Source organism: Microtus pennsylvanicus, chromosome 14, assembly GCF_037038515.1.
Source record: "Microtus pennsylvanicus isolate mMicPen1 chromosome 14, mMicPen1.hap1, whole genome shotgun sequence".
Taxonomy (NCBI): domain Eukaryota; kingdom Metazoa; phylum Chordata; class Mammalia; order Rodentia; family Cricetidae; genus Microtus; species Microtus pennsylvanicus.
In genome coordinates, this window is record NC_134592.1 from 31,267,490 (window position 1) to 31,292,275 (window position 24,786).

General features: G+C 45.1%; 1 protein-coding gene across 2 annotated transcripts in view; it reads right to left on the reverse strand.

The window, feature by feature from the left end:
• Nucleotides 1-10,746: 10,746 nt before the first annotated feature.
• The window catches only part of Lin52 (lin-52 DREAM MuvB core complex component), a 73,584-nt gene continuing 59,544 nt past the window's right edge, over nt 10,747-24,786 (reverse strand). For both annotated transcript variants that reach the window (XM_075948023.1, XM_075948022.1), the window contains exon 7: nt 10,747-12,101. In XM_075948023.1, the coding sequence (XP_075804138.1) occupies nt 12,046-12,101 (56 nt within the window). In that variant the 3' untranslated portion in view covers nt 10,747-12,045. The remainder of the gene's footprint in view (nt 12,102-24,786) is intronic.

Consider the following 24,786-nt stretch of genomic DNA (forward strand, 5'->3'; position numbering starts at 1 on the left):
TTGTGAATTGGCTGAGGATGACTAGGTGAGGGTGGCCGTTGCTTCCCCCACCCCCAGCTCTTCCAGCCCCAATGAGGCATCACCTAGACAAGGGCTGGGCAGACCCGGGGACTAAGGTAGGGCGGTCCCAAGGTCAAGAGGAGAGGAAACTGTGGAGGCGAAAGATAAAGAGTCCCAAATGGAGAAGCCTGCCTGACTGTAGGAAGGAGAGAGAACAGGAATGGAGGGCATATTATACTGGGCAAAATCACCCGAGAGAGTGTGGGATCCAGGAATTCATACAGTGGGGAGGGCTGCGGGCGTAGGTGAGCGGGGAGCCCATTGGTAACAGGTGGAGGCTGTGGAGAAAGACCCACTTATAGCTGAATCCCAGCTCTGCCACTAAACCCAGGTGACTACCGCTGAGCTATTTAATCTCTAAGCCTTAGACTCATTTGTAAGATAGGAATAACAACGTCTGCTTATCTCATGAGGTTATTGTGAGCAGTTCATGGGGCACTGACGCAAAGAAAGAATTCAGATCAATACTTGGGGGCCTAGTAAGTGTTCAACTAAACATTAACTATTGGGCTAGTGAGATGGCTCAGTGCATAGAAACACCTGCTGTGCCAACACAAGGACCCGAGTTTGGTCCCTGGGGGGCGGGGGGAAAGAACTGACTCTGGGAGGTCCCTCCCACATCCACACATGTGTTGTGACAAACACCTGCAGGTGCTCACATACACATTACACACACATGCGTGTGCTTGCACACACACACACACACTAAATAAAACTACAAAATACGTTAACTACCCTTGAGAACAGGAAGTGACAAGGCAGTCTAAGAGGGCAGATGGGCAGGGGGTCATGGGAGACAATGACCCCTCCCACGGAGAACCAGGGTTTTCTTGTGGAAATCTGCATTCCTCACCACAACAGTTCTGAGAGTGTGGGTAAAAGGCCTTCTTGTTGCAATCTCTTTAGGGGGAGATTTAGAGTTATGTATTAAGATTCAGACATATACATGGCTTTTGACCTGAGCCCCCACTATTAGCGTGCCCTGAGGGTTTATATACAGGCACAAGGACTTACACATATAACACAGTCTGCAGACCCTCCCTGCATATCCCCAGTGGGAAGAAGATGGGAAACAGCCTAAAAGTCAAAAATCTATCAGTGACTAAATAGATTATATTTCCCAAAGCAGAATAGTATATTGCATTTGAACCTACACATATCAATATAACAAGATCCAAAATGCATTAAATATGGGGTGGGGGTAGGTCAGTGCCCTGAGGTCCAGGAGATGGGAGGACATATATTTTTTTATAATCTGTTCCTTTGAAATATGGTTTGTATTTATTACCTTTTCAGAAATCAGTTTACAATTAAAAAGCTACCCCCAAATAAACCCTAACTTAACATCTACCCGAAAAGGCAGAGTAACTCAATGAGGAGGGCGTGTGGCCCTCTCCACCTAGTTCCTTCCTCTTGTCTTTTCAAGGCTCTAAGAGGGCATGAGGACCATTTAGAATCCACTGCTGTTCTATGATGACGGAGCAATATGTGGTTCCACACTGACAAGAACGGTGGCAAAACCCAGGCGTGGCTATGATCCCTTGAAATGTAGTTTTGTTTTGTTTGTTTTAATAAATAAAGAAAAGAGGGTTGGTTAAGAGTGTGTGCTGTTCTTGCAGAGGATGTATTTGGTTCCCAGCACCCACATCAGGCCCCTCACGACTGCCCTGTAACTCCAGCTCCTAAGATGCCCTCTTCTGGCCAACACAAGTACTATACCCATATATATATATATATATATATATATATATATATATATATATATATATATATATCACCGTCACCCGGATACAGACACCTGGACATCAAAATTAAATTAAAAAAAGAAAGCTGGGCAGTGGTGGCACACGCCTTTGATCCCAGCACTTGAGAGGCTGAGACAGGCGGATCTCTGTGAGTTTGAGGGCCAGCCTGGTCTACAGAGCAAGTTCCAGAATAGCTAGGACACAGAGAAACCCTGTCTTGAAAAACCAAAAATAGAAAGGAAGGAAGAAGGAAAGAAGGGAGGGAGGGAGGGAAGGAGGGAGGGAGGAAGAAAATATTTAATGTTTTTTTAAATTTATTTATTTATTAAGGATTTCTGCCTCCTCCCCGCCACAGCCTCCCATTTCACTCCCCCTCCCCCAATATTTAATGTTTTAAAATTTTTATATGCATTGGTGTTTTGCCATGGGTGTCAGGTCCCCTTGAAGTGGAGTCACAGACAGAACTGCCATGTGGGTTCTGGGAATTGAGCCCGGGTCCTCTGGAAGAACAATCAGTGTTCTTAACCCCTGAGCCATCTCTCTAGCCCAAGAAAAGGTTTTTATCAGAGCATAGTTTTGGAAGGTGTAAGTCCAAACAGCATGGGACAGGATCATACAGAGCTGCCTTTTGGTATATCATGGTAGGCAGTCACGTGTGTTTTTGCTGGACCTGAATTTTTAATTTGTGCTTACTTTTAATTTAGATATAACAGCTACGCGAGGCCAATGGCTGCCACCGCATGTCTAGCACAGAAAGATGCTTAGAGTGAAGAAGCCAGTGGTCTTCCCTTACATCTGGAGAGTTCTCAGCCCAGAGTAGAAGCCTCAGCAGTCGGGGTTCCAAGCAGACCTGTGGCTTCTGGGCAGCATAGTCAGCCTGTACAGATGGGGCGCATCAGAGGCACTGGCGGCTCCATTGGAAGCTTAGAGGTAGTTAGGTGCACAAAGGCTCAATGAGGTTTTCCCCTGCTCAGGGAAGGTTTCCAGACACGAATGCCTGCATCACTGCCACGCTGACTCAAGCCCGCACCGTGTCCACTCCAGACTGCTGCAGAACTTCAGAGTCATGGTGCATGCATTCTTTCTGTCTGCTGTCATCCTGTCCTTGTCATCTAACTTCTACGTGGTATTTATGCATCACAGGCACACACATACACACACATATATACAGACACACATATATTAATAAAATTTTAAAAATTTTATTAATTTGCTTGAAATTTTTTATCATTTTTTATTTACATGAATGAGGCAGCCACCAATATCCTTACCAGTGTCTACTGGTGGGCACATTTCTATTGGTCATATGCCTAGAAGCAGAATTAACCAAGGTTGAATTAAAGTTTTTCTTTTGAGCCAGTCTGTGGTGGCGCATGCCTTTAATCCCAGCACTCAGGAGGCAGAAGCAGGCGGATCTGTGTGAGTTCGAGGTCAGCCTGGTCTACAAGTATAGGGAGTTCTAGGACACTCAGAGTTACAGTTAAGACCCTGTCTCACGGTGGGGCGGAGACTGTAGGTTCAAAATAATAGCCAGTAGTCCCATTTGCAGGATTGTCTCCCATCTTATTAGAGCAAACTAGACAGTTAGTGGCTCTAATTCAGGATCTGTTTAGAGTGATTACCAGGCACACAGGAAGCTTGAGGCAGGGCGTTGCATGTCTGCAACTTCAGCATTCAGGAAAGAGGACCAGAGGCTCCCAGTCAGCAGGCTACACAGCCTTGCCTCCAAGATGTGTCTCAAAAAAGGAAGGAGATTAAAGATTGTGCACACCTTTAATCCCAGCACTCAGGAGGCAGAGGCAGGCGGATCTCTGTGTGTTTGAGGCCACACACAGAGAAGGAGAAAGTAGAGGAAGAGAAGGAAAAGAAGAAGGAGGAAGAAAAGAAGAAAAAAGAAGACAGGAAAGAAAAGAAACACCTTCTTTCACAAATAGACTGCAACGGAAAGTTGGCTTTTTTGTTTTTGTTTTTCGAGACAGGGTTTCTCTGTGTAACAGTCCTAGTTGTTCTGGAACTAGCTCTTGTAGACCAGGCTGGCCTCAAACCCACAGAGATCCAGCTGCCTCTGCCTCCCGAGTGCTGGAATTAGAGGCATTAACCACCACCACCGGCTGGAAAGTTGGCTTCTTAGTCCTTGGGCTGGGAATTCCTTTGGCCTGAGGTCTCCTTAAACGCACAGTGCCATACAGAATGGCTTATTTCCCCAAATCTCCGACACCAGGATTTTGTTTCTCTGGAAAAAAAAAGTGGTTGAGAGATCAGGTGTGGTGATACACACCTTCCACATTTTATTATTACTTTATGTGGATGTGTGTCTGTGTAAATGAATGCCACATGTATGTGGGTACTCGTGGAGGCTAGGAGGGGGCATCGAGTCTGCAGTTACAGGCAGTGTTGCCAGCTGGTATGGGTGCAGGGAACAGAACTCAGGTCCTCTGGAAGAGCAACAGGGCTCTTAACTGCTGAGCCCTTTCTCCAGCCCTAATGGTGCACACCTTTAATCCCATCACTCAGGAGGCAAAGGCAGAAACATCTCTGTGAATTCTAGAACAGCCAGGTCTACAGTGGAACTCTGTCTGGGGAGGGGGGGGGAAGTGAGTATCAAAGCTTAGGAAATAAAATTAGAGAACAGTAACATGAAACCCCACATGAGTGCTTACTATATAGGGCTGAAAGCCAGTGAAGATGGAAAATGATTTCTTTCCCCTAATGGGTCAAAATGGCTCCTCAGTCCCCAAACTCCTTGATGACTTCCTTGTAAATACGGTCAGCTCATGGCTTGGTCAGAGCCCACCCTTGTAGAAGGATCTAGGAGCTGACACAGTCTAGGGGCAGTGGAACCTGCGTGGCCCTCAGGTGCACAGCTGGGCCCTCGCAGTCCTGGTCAGGAATGCCCACTGTGTTTGTTCCTGGGTCAAGGCCAGCTCCTCTGTGCTTTCCTGCTTATCTATCCCCTTATTTAACCTCCCAAACCCTGCCACCCACCTCCGCTTTACAGGCTCTCTGCCCTCCCCACACCCACACCCGAGGCCCCTTCATCATTTCCCCTTGACGTGTCTACTTTCATTTTCCTAGGACGAATCCTTTGACAATCGCCTGCCCATATTTCTAAGCGCGCTGGGTCTTGCTGTGCCGGTTTTCCTGTCCTCTCTGGGTTTTCGAACACCAATCATCTGCAGGTTTCATTAGCACGCTGTTTACACCAGTCTTTCAGATCACTAATGAAGATGGGAAGTGAGCCACCAATCCTCGCGGCCCCCACCAGGTGCCCCTCCCTCGCCTGTGCTGGAATCATTATCCTTCCTTGTGTGGCGGGGTCAGAACCAAACCAATTTGCATCAATCTTTGGTGCTTTGGGAAGTGCAGTCTGCGCTGTGGTCCTCTTGCAGCAGACTGCTTCAGCTGCTCTGGAGAGCTCCTGCCGCCTCCTTTGGAGGGGGATGATCAGGTCCAGCCACCCCTCTTAGCTGGCAGAAAGCCTCAGAGCTACAGCAATGGCCAGGCAGGACTCAGGGTTGCATGTGTCTGTCATGTCCCCCTCTTTGCGTCTTTTTTTTTTTTTTTTTTTGGTAAACTAAATGAGCAGCACATCTTGACAGAGGAAGGAGCTGATGCGGCCAGCGTGGGATTTGCATTTCTCATCTATTTCTACAGACATACAGGGCAGTGCTGCTTAGGATCCTCCAGGACCCATGCAGGTCTCTGGGCTTGATGCTCCAGGCATGGGGCTGGGTGGCTCAATCGCTTCTTAGGACAAGGCTCTTCTTCCTGCTGTTTTCTCCTATCTCTGGCCCTCGTGCTTTTGTCTTCTCCACCAGACATCTCATCTTGCAGGAGGACCCGAGTTTGCTTTCCAATACTCATGTGAAACCCAGGCATAGCAGGGAATGCTCGCAATCTCAGCACTGGGAGGTGGAGACAGGAGGATTCCTCAGAGTGGCTGGCCAGGCAACCGAGTTGAATTGGTTAGGGTTAGCTCTAGGGTCAGTGAGAACTAGCTCAAAAAATAAGGTGGAGGAGCAATGGAGAGACGCCTAATAATGCCCTCTGTATGCATACACGGTCCTGTACACACACACACACAAAGACAGAGGCGGCAGGGGATGGGGGAAGGAGGTCTGTATGAATGGAGGGCTCTTGAGATTGCTTCTGAGCCACTCTTGTATTCGTAGACTATTTCTGGTTCTAGGCCCCACATGCCTGTAGGCCTGACGCCAGTCAGGGCCTCTCATCTCCATTCTGCCTTAAGTCACTGACTTTTCTAACTTGATTCTCCCCTGCTGCTCCTTTGTGTGGCGCTGAGGGCACAGGTCACCATGGCTCCTGAAGCTTGGCTGCATCCAGGAAGGCACCAGGATGTGACCTGAGACCTCAGGCTCCTCAGGCTAGGCTGCCCTCGACCTACCATTGAGAAGGAAGCTGGGGGAGGGGGGCGGGAAGCTGCGGCCCCAGTGGATCCCATTCAGTCCTGGGAAGGGAATGAGAACCTGGAGGAATGTGGAAGGGTAGGGAACAAGGGACAGGGGCAGGACAGAATGAAGCAGGGGGATGTATTCCTGGGGAGTGACCGGAGTGATGTCCAGGGCGGAGACCAAAGATGAAGTGATTTGACATTCACAGCAAGACCAAGGTCAGCTCAGAAACCTTTGGAGGTCGTGGAGCATACTCCCCTCCAAGTCCTTTTCAGCCACGAATGGTCTTTTGTGGCACTTTCTGCAGTCAACAATTGAATTTACCAAGTGCACATTCTAGCCTGGGGTTGCTCCAGAAAGTGGAGGGCTAGAGGGAAGGGGAGAGACTTCTCTGCATTAATTACTCCAGGGCTACCATATCTCCCCTCAAAGTATCAATAATTTTAACAAATGTGAGCAGGAAAAAAATTAAAGCTGCCGGGTCCAACTTTAATAGCCCTGCCAAGCAGTCCTACAATGGGCAAGATAGGCCTGCCCTGCTTCCCACCTCTCCCAGGGACCCACTTAGTTGCTGCAGCTGCTCTAGGAGCTAGGGGACACCACTGGACCCACGTCACTGGCAGACCAAGGCACAAAGGTCAACTATTCTACACAACGTCACACTCCTACTGTTTGGCTGGAGCAGGAGTTGAACCTTGAAGCTGCACCACATCATCGGGCTGTTTCTTTGAAGTGGGAAAGGTTTTAAGGAAACAGGCAAAGTAGAACTTGACTAAACTATCCCCACTTGTCTAGAAATTTAAGCAATTTTTGGGGGTGGGTGGGTATGGGGTCTTGTTATGAGGTCCTGACTGTCCTTGAACTTGTGATCCTGCCCAGCTAAAACAAATTTTATTTTTTTGGTTCTTTTTGGAGACAGGGTTTCCTGGCATAGCCGTGGCTATCCTGGAACTCACTCTGTAGACCAGGCTGGCCTTTTGAACTCACAGAGCTCCACCTGCCTCTGCCTCTTGAGTGCTTGAACTAAAGGCGTGCGCCACACTGCCCATCTGGCGATGAACACAGTTCTCAGGAGTCAGTGCTTCCTTTCTGCCATGGAGGTCCCAGGGTTCAGACTCATCTCATCAGCCTTGATGGCAAGCACCTGCTGGCGCCCTCACCAGCTCCAGTGAATTCCTAAGTGTGAATTGCCATGCACTGTTTCACATTCTGCTTACCAAGGAGATGGTGACACCACCCATTGGGACTTACCTTGACATCTCCCAAAAGTCATTTAAAAGTCAGGTATTGTTACCACTGTCTCTGGAACAGGAAGGATGGGAAAACGGTCACTGTGAGATTTTGGGGGGGGGCTCTTTTGATATAATCTGATATAATAGAGCATTTTGGTTATTGGAGGTCACTTCCAAAAATATCGGGTATAGATCAAAATAGAGATGAAAAAAAATGTGAGCCAAGCTTCAGATTCCCACGGAAACTCCCCATACACCCTTGTCCCTGGTGAAGATCAAGTTGAGCACTGTGTCACCATAAGTACTTCTGACATGGGTCGCAATCACAGGACTGTCACAGAGTGCAGCTAATCATGATGGCTTGGGTTGGCAAATAGGCTCCTTTTCTGTTTTTTAAAGAGATCATCCAAGAGAGCATAGCAGCAGTCGGCAGGGGAAGAGCTGGAGATGCAAAGGTGATGGGGGCTAGAAACGCAGGCAGGCCGAGGAGTGGTGCCCCCGGCAGGCCATGCGCTCTGTGAGAGCAGAATCTACCTGCAGGCTGTGAGGAAATTCTCCCTGACATGGTTGGAAGCAGCTCAGGGAAGGTCCAGCAATGGTACCACAGCCAGACTGCACGCGACTTCGTTAGAGTAGACAAACAGGAAAAGGGATGAGGGCAGAGGATGCATAAACTGAGCGAGGTCAGGGAGCAGAGTGGGCTTCCTGGAAGGTCGGGATGCTAAGTGCTTCGGACTCTGGCTCCACAGAGAGCCCAGGCTGTGCCCAGTGCAGCTCTCCTCTGCCCATAGCCTGTGCCTTCTGGAGTTGGGCAAACCTCTTACAAGTTGCTTTGTTTAGAGACTGTCCCCCTTCCCTCGAGGTACTGCTCCCTCCTCCTCCCTGCATCTGTCCTCTGGTTAGAGTTGTGTGAAGCGGAAGACAATTTGGGGCTTATTAGTGTCCCAGGGAGACATGTAACTTGTGCTGCTGGGACCCAAACAGCAAGAGTCTTAGCAGCAAACTCCAGCCGAGGACGGACTGAGGATTGTCTTACCTAATTACAAGGAATGGCTCTCTTTGTGTTTGTGATTCTGTACGGTTGTCTGATCGCTTCTGATCGCTTTCCTCCATTTGCTGGCTCAGGTCATGCTGGAATTGTGCTAATTAGAAGAGAAATGGCCAGTGCGATCCTGTCAGCCCCGGTTACTGGTGGGGACAAAGCTGAACATTATTCTGAGGCAATGTTTTGTAAGAGCCCTTCTCCTGCTCTCATTAGGAGGAAGAGGACCCCAGGAGGGGAGTTCCGAGAGCTTGGCCTGGCTAATGGAGCATGGGGTGTTCCTGTGCAAATGAACAGGCTCTGCCAGGACTCCCCAACCAAGGGCCTCACACTTGCACCTGGTGTCACCTGAAGCCTCCAACTGTCCTCGGTCTAAACGAAAAAGTGCCAGACAAAGGTGGGAAGGTTGATGACCTTTTTAGATGCTGGGACACACTTCCTAAGTGGCAACAATTCTAAATAGCTACAAAGAGCCAGTTACAGGCTAATCAGAACTTAGGAACTGAACTAGGTTTTTTTTTTTTTTTTTTTTTTTTTTGGTTTTTCGAGACAGGGTTTCTCTGTGGCTTTGGAGCCTGTCCTGGAACTAGCTCTGTAGACCAGGCTGGTCTCGAACTCACAGAGATCCGCCTGTCTCTGCCTCCCGAGTGCTGGGATTAAAGGCGTGCGCCACCACCGCCCGGCAGGAACTGAACTTGGAATTGGCTGCTGGAATAGGGTGGACTTGGATCTCTTAAAGGAAGAAGACATAAAATGGAGACCATGACTTCAGATTTAGAGATAAAGATAGGCCAAGTTCAAGCTGCTAAGAAACCACTTATTTGACCTCCTGGGTGCCAGTTACTTTAGCCTACCAGCCTCCTTTCCGACCTGCAGTCCATCTTCCTGCGATGCCTTAACGCTGGGGGGATAGGGACCTCATTGAGAAGCATTCGTGGGCAGCCCACATGCTGTTCTGAGGCTGCAGAATCAGGAGTAATTCCACCAGCTGCATCTTCGCTGTCCTGATACAATAACAAGACCAACGCCAAGGGGCAGCTAGCAAAGGCCAGGCCAGATGTGGTGGTGAAGACAAACCACTGGCAACAGGTGACAGAGGGGCTCCTCTTCTCTAGGTCTCACACAAAGGAACTCATAGTAAAGCAGATGCAGATGTCTTCCATGAAGGCACGAAGAACTAGGTAGGTAGGAGGGAGACAAATCCCAGGAGCTTGTGATAGTAAAGGGCATTAAGATCTGGACTCAGATTACCTAAGTAATCTGAGGTATGACCAGGTGTGATCCCACGATCAGGTGTGATCCCGTGATCAGGGTCACTGGAATGGCACATTTACATATTGAAGAAATAATGGGGAAGGTCAGCTCCAGTGGCTTGCCAAGGGCTTACCGGAAGAAGAGGTAAGATATGTGCGAAGTGAAAGGGAGGCTTTCTGAGACTCCAGTGGTGCAGGCAAGCAAGGCACTAGGAACTGTTGAGGGTAAGAAGAGTTCTTACTGGAAGAGAGACTTTCTGCAGGAGAAGAAGGAACCCAAGCTGAGGGATCAAGTAGGATGCTCTTTCAAACTGTCTGGAGGACAGAGATGGCTCTTTGACAATACACGAAGGTGGTAGCAAAGGCTTCTAAAAGTTCCTACTGGGACAGGAACTCTAGCAGTGAGGGTAGGGCGGGGGGGGGGGTCAGAGGACTTGTCACTCAAGTTGTAGTCTGATGAGCCCAGGTTTTAAACACGCAGCTTGACCCTTTAAAGGAAAAATTCGACCTCCTATACAAGGGACATATTTATTATAAAGACACATACATAAAGAATAACCCTCTAACATTCTAAAATACATATACATACTTACATAAATTTATATTATCAATATAAAAATACATCATTAACATTTCTAAGGATGACAAATACAAAAACAATAAATATCACAATTCTAAAACATCTACTTATATTAATTTAAGTGCTGGTGAATAGGATGACAGAAAAAGAAGGAGGCCATAGCAGATCAAAACACCAACTACTGGCTTCCCATTACAGACGAGTTGGTTTGGGGAGCTAACCCAGTATTCTCCACATACTTTTCAATATCCCCAAACTCTGAAAAGTGCCTGATGCCATCAACTCTCAATAACAGAGTGAAGAAAAAACTCTTGACACATGGCATTATTTTCTGACCACTCGTATACACTCACTTTAACCGCATTTAGTGAGATAAAAAATGTCAATCACAGACTTAAGCTTAAAATCAACTGGCCCTTCAAGGGAGTACTCCAGCAGAATGTTTCTCTTCTCATACTTATCTTTCATGGGACATATTTCATTCCTCTTCCTTTCAAAAAGTAAAACTGTGTCGATCACATAGCACTAATGAAGGGAAAATTCAACATCAACTCTAGCATTAGGCACAAGTGTCACGAATGGTCAAGGTTCACCCTTGGTGAACCTCAGGAGAACTGTGCCCTAACAATACATGGCCACAGCTTCTCCTGTGTCCAAACTCCCACTGGACGATGGTCACAGAGCTTTTCTTCCATAATATTGAGGGAATTCTCTGCGTTTTTCAAAAACATGAGACTAGGTCTAATCCATTTTACCCATGGGCAAGTTTTTCAGATGTTAGCAGATACATACAACTAGCAAAAAAATCTGCGAGAGCTGCATTTAAGCCAGAACATTTTCACATGGGTGTGTCTATCATATAAGCGAGTATCTGACACGTGGCTGAGAGGAGAAGGGACAAAGCGCTGTCACCACCCCACAGCACTAAGTCATCAGGCTTTGTTTTCAGCCAAACGGGAGCTCTCACAACCGTGTCCTCCCGCCACCGGTTCACACTCCTCTTTCACTTACAAACGTAACAGACTGACCAGAGCTCCTTTTGATGCCTTCATACTAGTCTGGAAGTCTAGAACTCAGGGTGACACAGCATGAGCCTTTCACTCTAGAGAGTCACTACAAGGGCTCCACTAGTCTGGAGTCACAACTGCAAGGTGGCCTGGGAGGTGAGGGATGGACAGTGCTTAAGGGTGAAAGTGTCATTGGAGGTACAGCCTTAAAAAAGCAGATGGACATCTCAAGAAGACTCTGTTTCCTTCAGAATGGAAGCCAGAGAATCCATTAGATCTGACAGTTCACAGGTCAAGATGCGTAGTCTGGTCCAGCAAGTAGTTGATCTCTGACGTCTTCATCATGAACGCTCTTTAAAAAGACCAAGTACAACTCAACAGAACCCATTAATCGACTTGTCACTACTGACTTTGCCATTACAGAATAAAGTAATTAAAAGATCCTGAGCCTCCTGATCGCCTTTGGAAAGGACCTCTCAGATGACAGGGCTGCCGCGTTACCGCTTGTAGCCAGAGCTATGAAGTCAGCTCAGTGAATGGCAATGATCCTTGGGTAGAACAGATTCTTTCTTGCTTCCAGATGTCTCAGAGGTGCAGAGTGCCAGGAGTAGGGGAGAAGCCAGTCTTTCCCACGGAAGCATGTGGTGTGCATTGTCAGAGCCACACTGGGAAGGGGACTTGGTTATGGTCTTCAGGACACTGCACAAGCAGTTGCTACTTCTTGGGCTTCTCTAGGATGTTAAGGAATTTTCCTCTTGTCATTTCTCTGGCTGCAATCACAAAGTCAACAAAATATCAGTGAAAATCTAAAATGGAAAAAAGGGATTACAGGAAGATTTAAGATAAAAATGCAGACTAGAACAAGAGACTCAACTTCCCCAAAGGTATTGTCTGACTTCCACACCCTTGTCCTGCGCATCTGCACTTATAAATATATGTTAATATAAAAAAGTATACTGGTAATTAAATCAATTGATAGTTAAATCAATTGTAGACAACAAATTCAACCATCTCTAGTGTTCTAAAAGACGAAAACAAACTAATACTGACAATTAAAACTGGACAGCAAATGTGAAGTTGGCAATTGTCTAAAGTGCAGGTGACTGGGGTGGGGGGCAGGGAGAGTATCAGCTATTCTTATAAAAAAAAATCACCAAGGAATTCCCAGTAAGTCTCTCTGTTTCTCTGTCTCTCAACTCTAAACACTCAGGTTCACTATCTTATAGAGTTTGTTCTGGGAGGCTAAAATCCAGTCAAGATTAGAATCTTATCTGGACTGTTGGTCTCTGTACATTTATAAACTCAAATCAAAACCAGTGATCACACACCCCACCTCTGAGCAGTGGGAGGCCCCATGTACTGGAATGCAGCAGGGTTTATATTCCCTCAATGCAGTTCATCTGGGATGGTGTAATAAAGCAGGGTTTATAGAGCTTTGGTCTTCTCTCCTGGCATTGTCAGTCCGCAGGTATTTAATATAGCCAGGCAAGGTTTATGTGTCTTTCTCTGACTTTCAGCACCATCAATCTCTGAAACCTAGTTACTGCTAGGTTTATTCAGCTACTTGCCTGCAAGGCTCCAAAGTAAAAGTAAAACACTTCTCAATTAAAAAGGGGCACCACTCTAGAAGCCCCCCATTATAGTTCTGTCAAGCAAATTTTCAATAAGCATGAGCAACGTAACTCCCCCACCCCACCGCAGCCCCATCTTCATTCCACAACGGCATCTTTTTAGATCTCTTTAATGGATTTAACAGTTCTGAAAATTTCTGATGGCTAGGCTGGGAAGCCAGAAGTCTTTCAGAACTATGCTGTGGACACAGGGCAAGTGGTGTCTCATGGTCTCACAAGAACAGGTCCATCTTGGTTCAAGAAAGAAAGAGGCTAGGGAGGTATCTGCAGTAACAAAAAGAATGTTTCCCCCACCTTCTGTTGCCTTCATCTAGGACAGAATGACTTCAGGCAGGTCCTCCACTCCAATCACCCTAAGCCTAACGCCTAACAGCCGCTTGTTTGCCAGGCCTAGCGGTAAAGGCCTGTAATCCTGGCCAGGGCTGGACAACTCGCTCAAACCCAGTCATAGAATAAAGTAGACTAAAATAAGGCCTGGGGACAGAGCTCAGTTGGCAGAGTGCTTGCCTATATTTTAGCTCTAGGCTCTAGGGTCATTCAATCAGTAGCACTGCAGACCAGCTCCCCCATTCTCCCTGCCTGAACCCTAGTTCCTCATATGTACGATCTGTCACCACAGGAGTCGATCCTTCCCAGTGTTCACTAGCTCCCAAGCTCCAACAAAACACAGGGGGTGGTGTCTCAGTGCTGCCAATCCTGCCCAAGCCCAAATCTGACCCTTCCTTGGTGGATTTACACAAGGTTTTGTACATGTTTCCTTTACTAAAATGTCAGAGTTGAGGGCAGGCCTATTGAATACATGCTGGTCACAAAAACAATATACAAAAGAATAAATAAATAGGAACACAACAAACACTAATGCTTCCTTTAGAGTCAGTTAAGACTATACAGTGGAGCTGGGCAGTGGTGGCCCACCCACACCTTTAACCCCAGCACTTGGAGGCAGAGGGCAGGCGGATCTCTGTGAGTTCGAGGCCAGCCTGGTCTACAAGAGCTAGTTCCAGGACAGGCACCAAAACTACAGAGAAACCCTGTCTTGAAAATCCAAAAAAAGAAAAAAAGGGGGGGAAAAAAAGGCTAGACAGTGGCTTTTGGTAAACTACTCTCTATATGGTAGGTTTTTATTTTTTATTTCTCAAGAAAAATTATTTAATTTTTTTTTTCCTTGAGACAAAGTCTATGTAGCCTTGGCTGGCCTGGAACTTACTATGTAGAAAAGGCTGGTCTCAAACTCACAGAGATCTACCTGCCTCTGTCTCCCAAGTGCTGAGATTAAAGGCATGTACTACCTACCATGCCCAATAAAAACAACAAAAAATTTAGATTGTGTGTGTGCATGTCACAGTGCCCATATAGAAGTCGGAGGACAGTTTGTGGGGTTAGTTCTCTCTTTCCATCCTGGGTTTAAGGGACTGAATTCAGATGGCAGGCTTGGCAGCAAGTACCCTTACTGGCTGAGCCATTTGAAGGAATGCCAAATTAATGGAGATCAGGGGTCAAGGAAATCCAATCAGCTACTTAGCCAAGGAGAGACAGCAAAGATGTTTTATAGAGAATTCAGGATTTGGGGCTGGGGTACAGCTCAGTTGGGACACTTTTGGCCTCGTATCACATAAACTGAGCATAGGGGTGCATGTCTGAAATCCCAGCACTCAGGAGACAGGCAGGAGGGCCAGAACTTCAAGGCTGTACTTAGTTGCAGAGTAACTGAGGGAGGCCAGAGTGACTATATGGAATTTTTTGTTGTTGTTGTTCAAAGAGAACAAAGAATTTGAGTACCTTCTAGCTCAAGCATTTAGGAGCTGGGTAAGCCTTGGACTGGATGGCCTTCAAGTCTCATCTTCCTCTGCACAGCAGGAGCAGGCAGGGCCCACCTCTCTACCTTCTCCTGGATACTGTCAGTATCACTGACAATTGTTTTTAGAGATTGGCAAGAAACTAGTTCTGTTAGCCCACACACATTTTTTGAGTACACGAGCGGTGAGTGATGAGAAGGGAGGTCAGAAACCTCAGAAACTGCACTGACTGGAGCATTCACCCTTAGCCCAGTCTTCACAGTTACTCACACTTTCAGGCAGAGTGCCTACAAGGGTTAGCTGCCTACACTTGAGGTGAAATTGTAAACTTTAAACCCAAACAGCATCAAAGCAGCCAGTAGCATGGCTGGAAGCCAGTGTGGAAACCAGATGTGGGAAACACAGAACCCTGATGCACCCTGATTTCATTGGTGATTTCAGGCCTCCTAATTCCTTACTGTTATTTAAATTAGGGACTTTATTTATATGAGTGTTTCGCCTTTATGTATGCAAGCATGGTGCCTGCAGAAGACAGAAGAGGGAGTCAGATTTCCTGGAGCTGGTGCTATAGTTGTGAGCTGCCACGTGGGTGCTGGGAACTGAACCCAGATGCAGTGGAAGAGCAGCAAGTTTTCTTAACTACTGAGCCATCTCTTGGCCTTTTACTGTTGCCCCAACCCAAAGCAAAAGAACTGAACATGCTGAGACTTAGAATTTTAAAGTCTCAAATATTTGAGGGCGAAGAGTTTCAAAGGAAAAATAAGTGGAGTTTCTGAAGTCTCTTAGTGGTCAATTTTCCTTGAACTTAACCAATCCTTTTTTAACAACTCCCTTTCCACTCAATCATTCCTCCCCTTTTGACCTAATCCAAGTATACAGAGTTGCAGGAAACCACCGTAAAAGTGGAAGTAATTCAAAAGACATCATCTTCTACATGGGAGGGGAGGAAGTTTGCCCTCTTGCCAGTCCCATATAGGAGATATACGAATGCATGACACAGCCGCGCCCTAAAAGAGGGCTGTGTCCTATAAATCAGATCCTAAGCACCAACCCCTTTTTGTACACAGGGAAATTGCTACAGGTCAGGGGCTGTGCCAGAGCAAATGCCCTCCTGTTCACTTGTCATAGGAGAGTTAACATTTCTGATTAATTCGCACAGCCCTTATTTTATTCCCCATTTCTTTATTCTCGCTCTCTTGATCTGTTGCAGGGTGAAGACTTTTACTCAGCCTTCTACTGTAATCACCACCCGCACACCGCACCCCCTAAACCTAGTGAAATTGTTTAGCGATGCCAACCGCGCTTTTAATTTGCAAGACATCAGACACAGAGGTAATTTATACCAACATCTGTTCATTTTTGACTTCTGAAACAAACTCGCACATGCTGTTACAAAATCCCATTAGGAGTAAAGAGACAGCCTTCTGCTACTGTTTCGTATTCCTTACACACACACACACACACACACGGACGCACACAGGCACAAACACACGCGCACACACTTTCTTCTAGGAGGATTACACATGTAAATATATTTTGCTAATGTATTCTCACTGAAGGATTTCAATTCTCTTGGGAAGAGCCTTCAGAGCTACTGCTTACTGGCAAGGGAAAGGAAGCTATCATCTCCTGCCTAGCTCTACCCCTCCCTTCCTTCTTCCCAGCAGTTATAATTTTTTTTTTTTCTGGATAAATGGCCAAGGTAAGATTTTATGTCCTTAGCACTTCTAGTTCCTCCACTTTCTCCAGGTTCTTCCCAGTGCCTACGCCGTGTGATAACAGGAAGCAGCGGCAGGGCTGGAGGGTGCACAGTCATGAAGTGCCTGCCACGGAGCTCCAGGACCTGAGTTTGGTCCCCAGAACCCACTTAAAAAAAGCTGGGTGTGGTAGTGCACGCTTGTTAGCCCAGTGCAAGGGGTGGGGCCAGGTAGAGCCCTGGGGCTTGCAAATCTTATCTATAGAGTTCCAGGCTAGTAGTGAGACTGTCTCAGGAAAGAAGGGAGACAGTGCCTGAGAAGGAACGCCTGAGGCTCCCCTCTAGCTTCCACATGCACATATGTGTATGCACCCTCACACATGGATCCTCAGCACACAAAAGAACAATCCTAAGAGCTAGGGATGTAGCTCAATGGTAGCCTGCTTGCCTAACAGGTTTGATACCTGGCAGCACAAGTATATAAGAAAAAGGGGAGAGGGAGAGAAGAAAAGGCCTAGAAAAAAAGAAGTAGCCAGACAGAGTTTTATCTAGTTGGTGAAATTTGCACTTTTGCTTTGGGGTCTGTTGTCTACAACTACCAGCTTGAAAGGGAAGGCAATATTACTACCTCTCTAATAACTATGCAAGAGTGGGCCCATTGGTCATTAGCTACCAGAATGTGACATGCTGATGAGAAGCAAGATACCATGTCATATGATTTACAGGCCCTCCTAGACAGTGCACAACAAAAACGGTCTCTGCAGGGTTAGCGTGGGGAGGAGGCCACTGGCTGGACTGCAGTCAGCTCACAGGTTACGTTGCTTCTATCCCCCTTTGTACTTTCTCTCGGTTGTCAGGTTCACGGCAGCTGTAAAGACCTGGGGACACTTAAAGAGATCATGACGGAAGGGAGGACACTATCTTGCTTACTCCAAGAGGTGTGGGGTTAATAGCATCTCTTCCTTAGCCCCTTCATTTCCCCATCTACCATTTAGCCTTGACTCTAGTTCCCATTCCACAATGACTAGCCCCAAAATGCCTTCTCTGCAGTAAATTTTCTGGTGGCTGGGTGAAAAGATTCAGTAGTACAAATTGATTTCTTACAAGTGAGGGGATGAGGGATTACCAGAGGCCCCTGGTTAACGAGATTGGGTGCACAGTCTCTCTCGAGACCAGCCCTCTCTGCCAGAGCTTTGTACCTTTTGTCCATGACATATGGGTTTCATTACAGAAAGATTTTTCAGATTATAACTTTGAGGCAATTGCCTGCTAAAATTCTGCTCGACTTTTATGTAGGGAACAATGTAAAGATTAAGTAACTTTTTAATGAAATAGAAGAAACTCATAAAATGTTTGGGCTTCAATTTCAATCTTTGGGTGCTGCAATGTAATTAAAAACATTTGCAAGGTGGAGAAGAGTTATTCCCTATCTCTCTTGCTTTTCCCTCATCTAGAAGAGTAACAACCAGCAGCTTTCAGGAGCTTCTGCTAGAGCAGCCAAGAAAACAAAGGAGACAACATAATACATGACAGGTCTCTTTGGCATTCAACAGATTTAGACTCCTAAACCCAGTTCTTACCTTGAACCTGGACCCCTGTGGGCAAGTCCTAGTCTATCTCTTGGAGCTTCAGATTCACCTGCGCAAGGTGGGATTAATACAAAGATCACACAGGCATTCACAAGCGCTACCTCCTGCCATCGTATCTTTCTTGCACCTCAGTCTTCAGCTGCACCATGGAAACACTGCTCTACCACCTTCAAACTCACGTGAACACTGTTCTCAGGAGGAACTTCTTCCCTAGGTTTCTGGTTAGCCCTGGCAAGCATTGGTATTTTCTTAGATGTCCACAAACAAGGAGTACCATGTCTGTACTAAACAAACATACAGCATGATAACTAGCAAACGGAAGCTTATTAATCATCTTTTAAAAATAAAACTTTATTTTAAAATAATTTTTCATTTTATGTATGAGTTTTGCTTGCATATTTTCTGTTCACCATGTGCATGCTTGGTGTCCTCAGAAGTCAGAAGAGGACATCAGATCCCCTGGAATTGGACTTATGGATGGTTATGGATCACCACGTGGGTGTAGTAACCAAAGCTTGGTCCTCTGTAAGAGCAACAAGTTCTTTTAACTGCTGAACCGTCTCCCCACCCCCTATCTACTCTTCTTAGAAGCTCTTCAGCTGTGAAATAATCACGGATGGCACAGACTCTAAAGGTCTGCACTGTGCTGGGAGAAGGTCTGTTGATGACCTCCCATGACCTTATGGATGACTTCAGTAATTCTGAAGAGAAGGTTCCAGTTACATTCCAGTGTCCACTTTACAACTCCCCCAAAGTCAAAGAAGGGTTAGAATATCAGGGTGTTGAGGCGCTTCCTTAAAAAACATTCTTAGCTGTCTGCTATACTTGATTCCATCTCTTCTGCCATAAGCAAACATGACAGGAACAGAAAAAACAAACAAACAAAACAAATACAAAACCCAAATCCTACAGCCGCTACTGGAATCATGTTGGGTGTTAGAGGCAGTTACCTACATGAAGATTTACTTAGAAGAAAAAGGAACATATAAAAGCCTGACTAATTTAGTTTAACTTAACGTGCCAAAGGGCTGTTTATTTAATTAGCTTTGCAAAGATGTCTTATAGATATGGTTCAGCTTACTATCATTGTTTTGACTCTGAAACCTTGAATGTTCTCTAACAGCTATGACAGGAGAGAGACCCGCTCGTTGGCCATCACTGTGTACTATGCAGAAAGCATGAAGGGCGTGGCTCATCAATAAAGTCAGTCACAGAGTGCCTACTATGTGCCACATACGTTCTGAGAGAGACTGTTCTGGAAAGCCTGCTGCCTTAGAGGTGAAGCCAGGTGTTAACGGATATTTTGGTGCAGGAGGAGAACAAACAGATGCCAAGGTGGTTTCTAACGCTGATTTCGGTTTTGTGGGAACTGGAACGCTTTCCCGCTGCAATGGTAGTCAGCAGAGCAGTTCCTGCTCACCAACCTGAGATTCTTCACCAAGCTCTAGGTCAGTGTCAGACTTCCTCTGGACAGAGAGGAACACCAAGTCAATAACCCAAGTTTAATTCAAGAAGTAATAGCAGAAAGCAAAGTTAGGACTTGATGAACTCGTAAACAAATCTGGACAGTTCCAATGGAAAACAATTTTAATAGTGCTTCATAAAAGAAAGGGAAAAGAACAGAAATATCTAGCCAACAGATTTATATCCAGAATATAAAACATCAAGCAGGAACATAAAATATGAGAAGTGTCAGCCATAATGCTTGACGACTGAAGGCAGAAGCAGAAGAATCTTAATTGTCAGCCACTTGAAAAATGCTGTCTTCTGGTGAGAGGAAGCCTGTTTCTTCTTCAACTCTGTTTGCACAGAAAGAGCAAAACAAGACTAGATTTCAAATATGCAATCTTACCATCCTTCTCCCTACTGAAAAGCCCAAACAAAAAATCTTAAAGATTTGTATTCTAGAAAGGAAAAATTATGTATATGAGACTGGGTACATGTAGCCCAGGCTGGCCTCAAATTTGTTCTGTAGCTAACGAACTCTTGATCTTCTTGCCTCTACTTCCAGAGTGATGGGATTACAAATTCGAGCTAGCAGGCCTGGCTGGTGCAGTGCTGGGGACTGAAGCCGGGGCTGAGAGTGTGACAAGCAAGCACTACACCAACTAAGCTAGATTTCCCAGCACCCCTTTCTTTCAAATGGGGTTCATGTAGGCAGAGCTAATTTCCAACTTTTCTGTGTTGCCAAGAATGTCAAACTGCTGATTGTCCTGTCTGCCTCTTCCTCCTGTGGGCTGGTAGAACTAGAGGAGGTGCCACCAAACTCTACTTTGTTCCTCTCAAGTGTAAAGCTCAACTGTGAGAAAAACAAGGAGATCAAAGCAATCAATCAATAGTCTGGGGGTTAGAACTTTTAATAAATTACTCATAAATTTGTGCAGAATACTCATGCTTCAGGGCTTTACATAGTAATACATCCTGGGGAAACATGATGACCCAAGTCTTCACAAGGTTAATAGCCTTACTCATAAAGTGCGAACAGTAATAACCCATCGTCCAAGGTTAAGACAGCACAACCGGACAAAGAGCCTTATCAGTAAACAAAACACTCTGTCCCCAAGTCAGAGTAACTTATTTATATGTTGTATACTACTCTCAGAGAAAACAGGCCAAGCTCACAGTACAGATCACTCCACTCAACTTGGATATTTGGACAACTTCCCTTCTCGGTCCAAGCCATTTCTAAGTGCTGCTTAAGTCTGAAAAGAAAGGACTAGCCTTCTTGATCCCCAGGGCAGGGAAAGAGTTACATCCTCACACTGAGAAGCCAATAGAACCTCTCTTGATTATAATTTAGATAAGAACCACTAGATTGAATAATAATGTCTGAAACTCCCCTGGCTGTTTCACCTTGAGACGTCCATCACTGGGTTAAACATGATGCTAATTGCATTTGGATTGATTAATTTCTCTCACTCCTGTCTATTCGAATAACGCTTAACAAAATAATCATAGCATCCAGGGCCAAATCTTTTCCGTCAAAGGAATGAAGCCATCAGAACAAGCAGAGATGAAAGAAATGAAGATGACCCGTAATTACAGCTACGGTGATATCATTACCATATTATACAAAATGAGCATGGGGGGTGGAGGAAGGAGGGACTGAGATTTTTTTATTTATTTTGATGGAAACCTACAACCTAAGAATACAGATTTGATATTGAAAGCAAAGCACAGAAATATGTAACTTTAAAAAAATAAAAATCCTGCTCACAAAATTGCAAAATCCAGCAAACCCCAAGACCCAAGATATATCAAGTGTGTGGAACTGTGAGCAGGTGTCATCACACCATTTGCTCCGCAGGAACATTATGTACATGACCTGTGGAGATGTAAAACATTGTCTTCCTTCACACCACAAGGATTCCCATAGATACTGGAGAATTCTTCTTTACACAGAAAACAGACTTTTATTTTAATGTTGTTAGAAGTGGTCTTGTTTGTAAATTTATAACCTGAGTTTTAACAGCTCTAGTTTAAGATGTCAAAGAAAATAGACGTCTATGATCTTACATATGGTTGCTGGACAATATTATGGAGTTTATTTAAAACACTAGCAGGGAAGAACATAATACTATTTTCCTATAAAAGCCTGATAGGAGCTTTTAACACTTATGACAGAAAACCTTTGACTGCACAAGATTTGAAACCTGGTTCAATCAGAGTTATGGGTTGGCCCACCCCAACATCCACCCCATCTGTGATCTGCTAGAACATGTGAAGGGATCAGTCCCGCAGACCCAAAGCTGCAGAATCTCCACAACACAGCGCAACAGCAGGATAACCAAGATGAGTTCCAGTGAGGGCCCAGCATCAACGGTGTAGCAGAATCCAGAGGCCTCAAACCAGACCAATGGCTCTGCAATGAACACTTGCAAGTAAGATATATGGATAAAAGAATTTACTACATGACTCACTGTGTCACACCATAGCTTCCATGATGAGATTGATTTTTCCTTTCTTTTTTTTCTCTTAAATTTTATTTTATTTTGGGGGGAGGTTGCAAGGACAGAGCATGGATACAAAGGGATGGGGAAGATGCATGATGTGAAAGACACAAAGAATAAATAAAAAGTTAAAACAAACAAACAAACAAAGGGCTGGAGAGATGGCTCAGCAGTTGAGAGCACTGGATGTTCTTCCAGAGGTCCTGAGTTCAATTCCCAGCAACCACATCACACCTTACAGTTGGTTGGCTCACAACTAACTGTAATGAGATCTGGTGCCCTCTTCTGGCCTGCAGGCACACACGCAGACAGAACACAGAATATATAATAAATAAACAAAATCTTAAAAAAAAAAAAAACAACCAAACAAACAAAAAACAGAAACAAAAAAGCCTGGTTCTAAATCTAGAACTTAGTAGATGTGATAATTACATCATTTAAAATGTTCGAAATACATACAAAAGCGTACTAGAGGAAATGGCATGATATCTAGGATTTGTTTTAAAAGTGTCAGTGAACACATGCACATCAAAAAGTGTGACACAAGTGGGTGCAGATCTAACAACACAGAGGCTGACCATTATGGGATGTGGGGATCAGTGTGGGGTTCATTATACCATTCACCTTAGTTAGGACATGCTTTAAAAGAAAACGTCACTTAACATTTATCACTACATCACAGAATACTTCAATCATACTAATTCTAGAAGCTCATGATGAGTGTCGGGAGCAGTGAGACCCCAGATCTCTCGCTATCTCAGTGGAGACCTCCAAATGCCACGCACCGCGCCCCTGTGTCTGCGCTCTGTGCACTGGCACCCAGTTCCCGAGCTTCAGGCAAGGGGCTGGAGGTTAAAATACACAGACATACACAGACAGACAGACAGCGACGCGGGTCATCCTTAAATTCCCCAAGAATGTGTTCAGGGGCAGATTATATAGAGATAGCCACGCCCCAGCCAAACCCACCAGAAACCACTCTCCTGCCATCAGGAACTCCTGAGGGTCTCGTACTCAGAGCAGCTGTAGGCACTCAGATCAGGGGATTACAAGAAATTCAGGATCTGGGGTCTCACTGCTCCCAACAGATGAGCACTCAGATGAGCAGACCAAGAAAAGAGACAGGGATAATTAATTCTGCAAAGAGCTTGGAAATGGCTAGACAGAAAAACTGTTAGAAAAGGGATAATTTTTCATGTCACGAATATTTATTTTCATCGTTAAAATATTTGGATGAGAAATAAATTAGATATGATCAATGGTCAAAAGCAGATTAATTATTTTTTTTAAACACACACTGAACACAGGTTAGGTCTAGTAATAAAGAAATGCTACTTTCCAGCCCACCTCTCTCTTAATTACTTAAGAAATCACACAGATAAATAGCATAATATTTCATTCTGTCCATAACACGGCCATAAGAGAAGCTCACTGGGTCAATATGTCTCTACAAGCCTCTTGGGAGGTGGAAAGAATAAGTCCTTGGCTAGTTATTTATCGACTCTCTCAGAAGAGGCTACAGCAGATAGGACTAACTTAGCAAGACACAAAAGAAACTAGCTTAACTTAAGCTTCCACTAGCCCAACTGCAGTTCAACAACTTCATTCTCACACTATCGACAGCTATACACTTTATTTGATTATTCTTTTACTTCATAGACTTAACCAACAAAAAATTATTTATCTATCTATTATTTATTTTACGTGTTTAGGTGCATGCCATGAGTGTATATGTATGTTGTTTTAGGGTTTCTATTGCTGTGATAAAACACCATGATCAAAAGCAACTTGGGGAGGAAAGGGCTTACAGTTCCCCATCACTGAGGGCAGTCAGGGCAAGAACTCAAGCAGGGAAGGAACTTGGAGGCAGGAACTGAAGCAGAAACAGGGAGGAGTACTGCTTATTGGCTTGCCCCTCATAGCTTGCTCAGCCTGTTTTCTTTCTCTCTTTTTCTCCCCTTGCTTTTTTGAGACGGGGTTTCTCTGTGTAGCCCCAGCTATTCTCAAACTAACAAGAGATCTGCCTACCTCTGCCTCCTGAGTGCTGGGATTAAAGGCATGTGCCGCCACCACCCAGGACCACCTGCCCAGGAGTGTCATTGCTCCCAGAAGACTGGGCCCTTTCATATTAATCATTAATCAAGAAAATGCACCCCAGGTTTGCCCACAAGTCCATCTAGTGTGGGAGTATTCTCAACTGAGGTTCCCTCTTCTTCAATGATTTTAGCTTGTGTCACATTGACAAAAAACTAACCAGGACATATGTGTACTATACAGGTGCAGGTGCCTACAGAAGCCAGAAGAGGTCATTAGATTCCTGGAACTGGAGTTACAGTTAGCTGCTCCATGTGGGTGCTGGGAACAAACTCCGGGTCCCTTGCAAGAGCAACAAGAGCTCTTTAACTGCAGGGTCATCTCTCCAACTCCCTGATTTATTCAATTTAAAACAGATTACTTGTTACTCACATATGTATGTTCCATTTGTCCAAACTGACTGGAAAATAAATTCAGTGATAGAAGAGATTTTTTTAGTTATTGAACTTGAAAAGATGCAAACTGTACAGTAGTTACCTACTAAGTTTTAATTTAAAAATTTTTATTAATAAAACTATGCATCATAGAAAAATTATGTCACAGTATAAAGGCATAACACTTTCATCTTCAGCACTTACGAATTTCACTTAAAGCTGGATTATAATCAGATAAATTTTATTTTCCCTGTGATTAGAAATATTAGAAATAAATAAGCTAGTTAAACTGTGTTTACCCCAGAATATACTGTTTTGATATTTC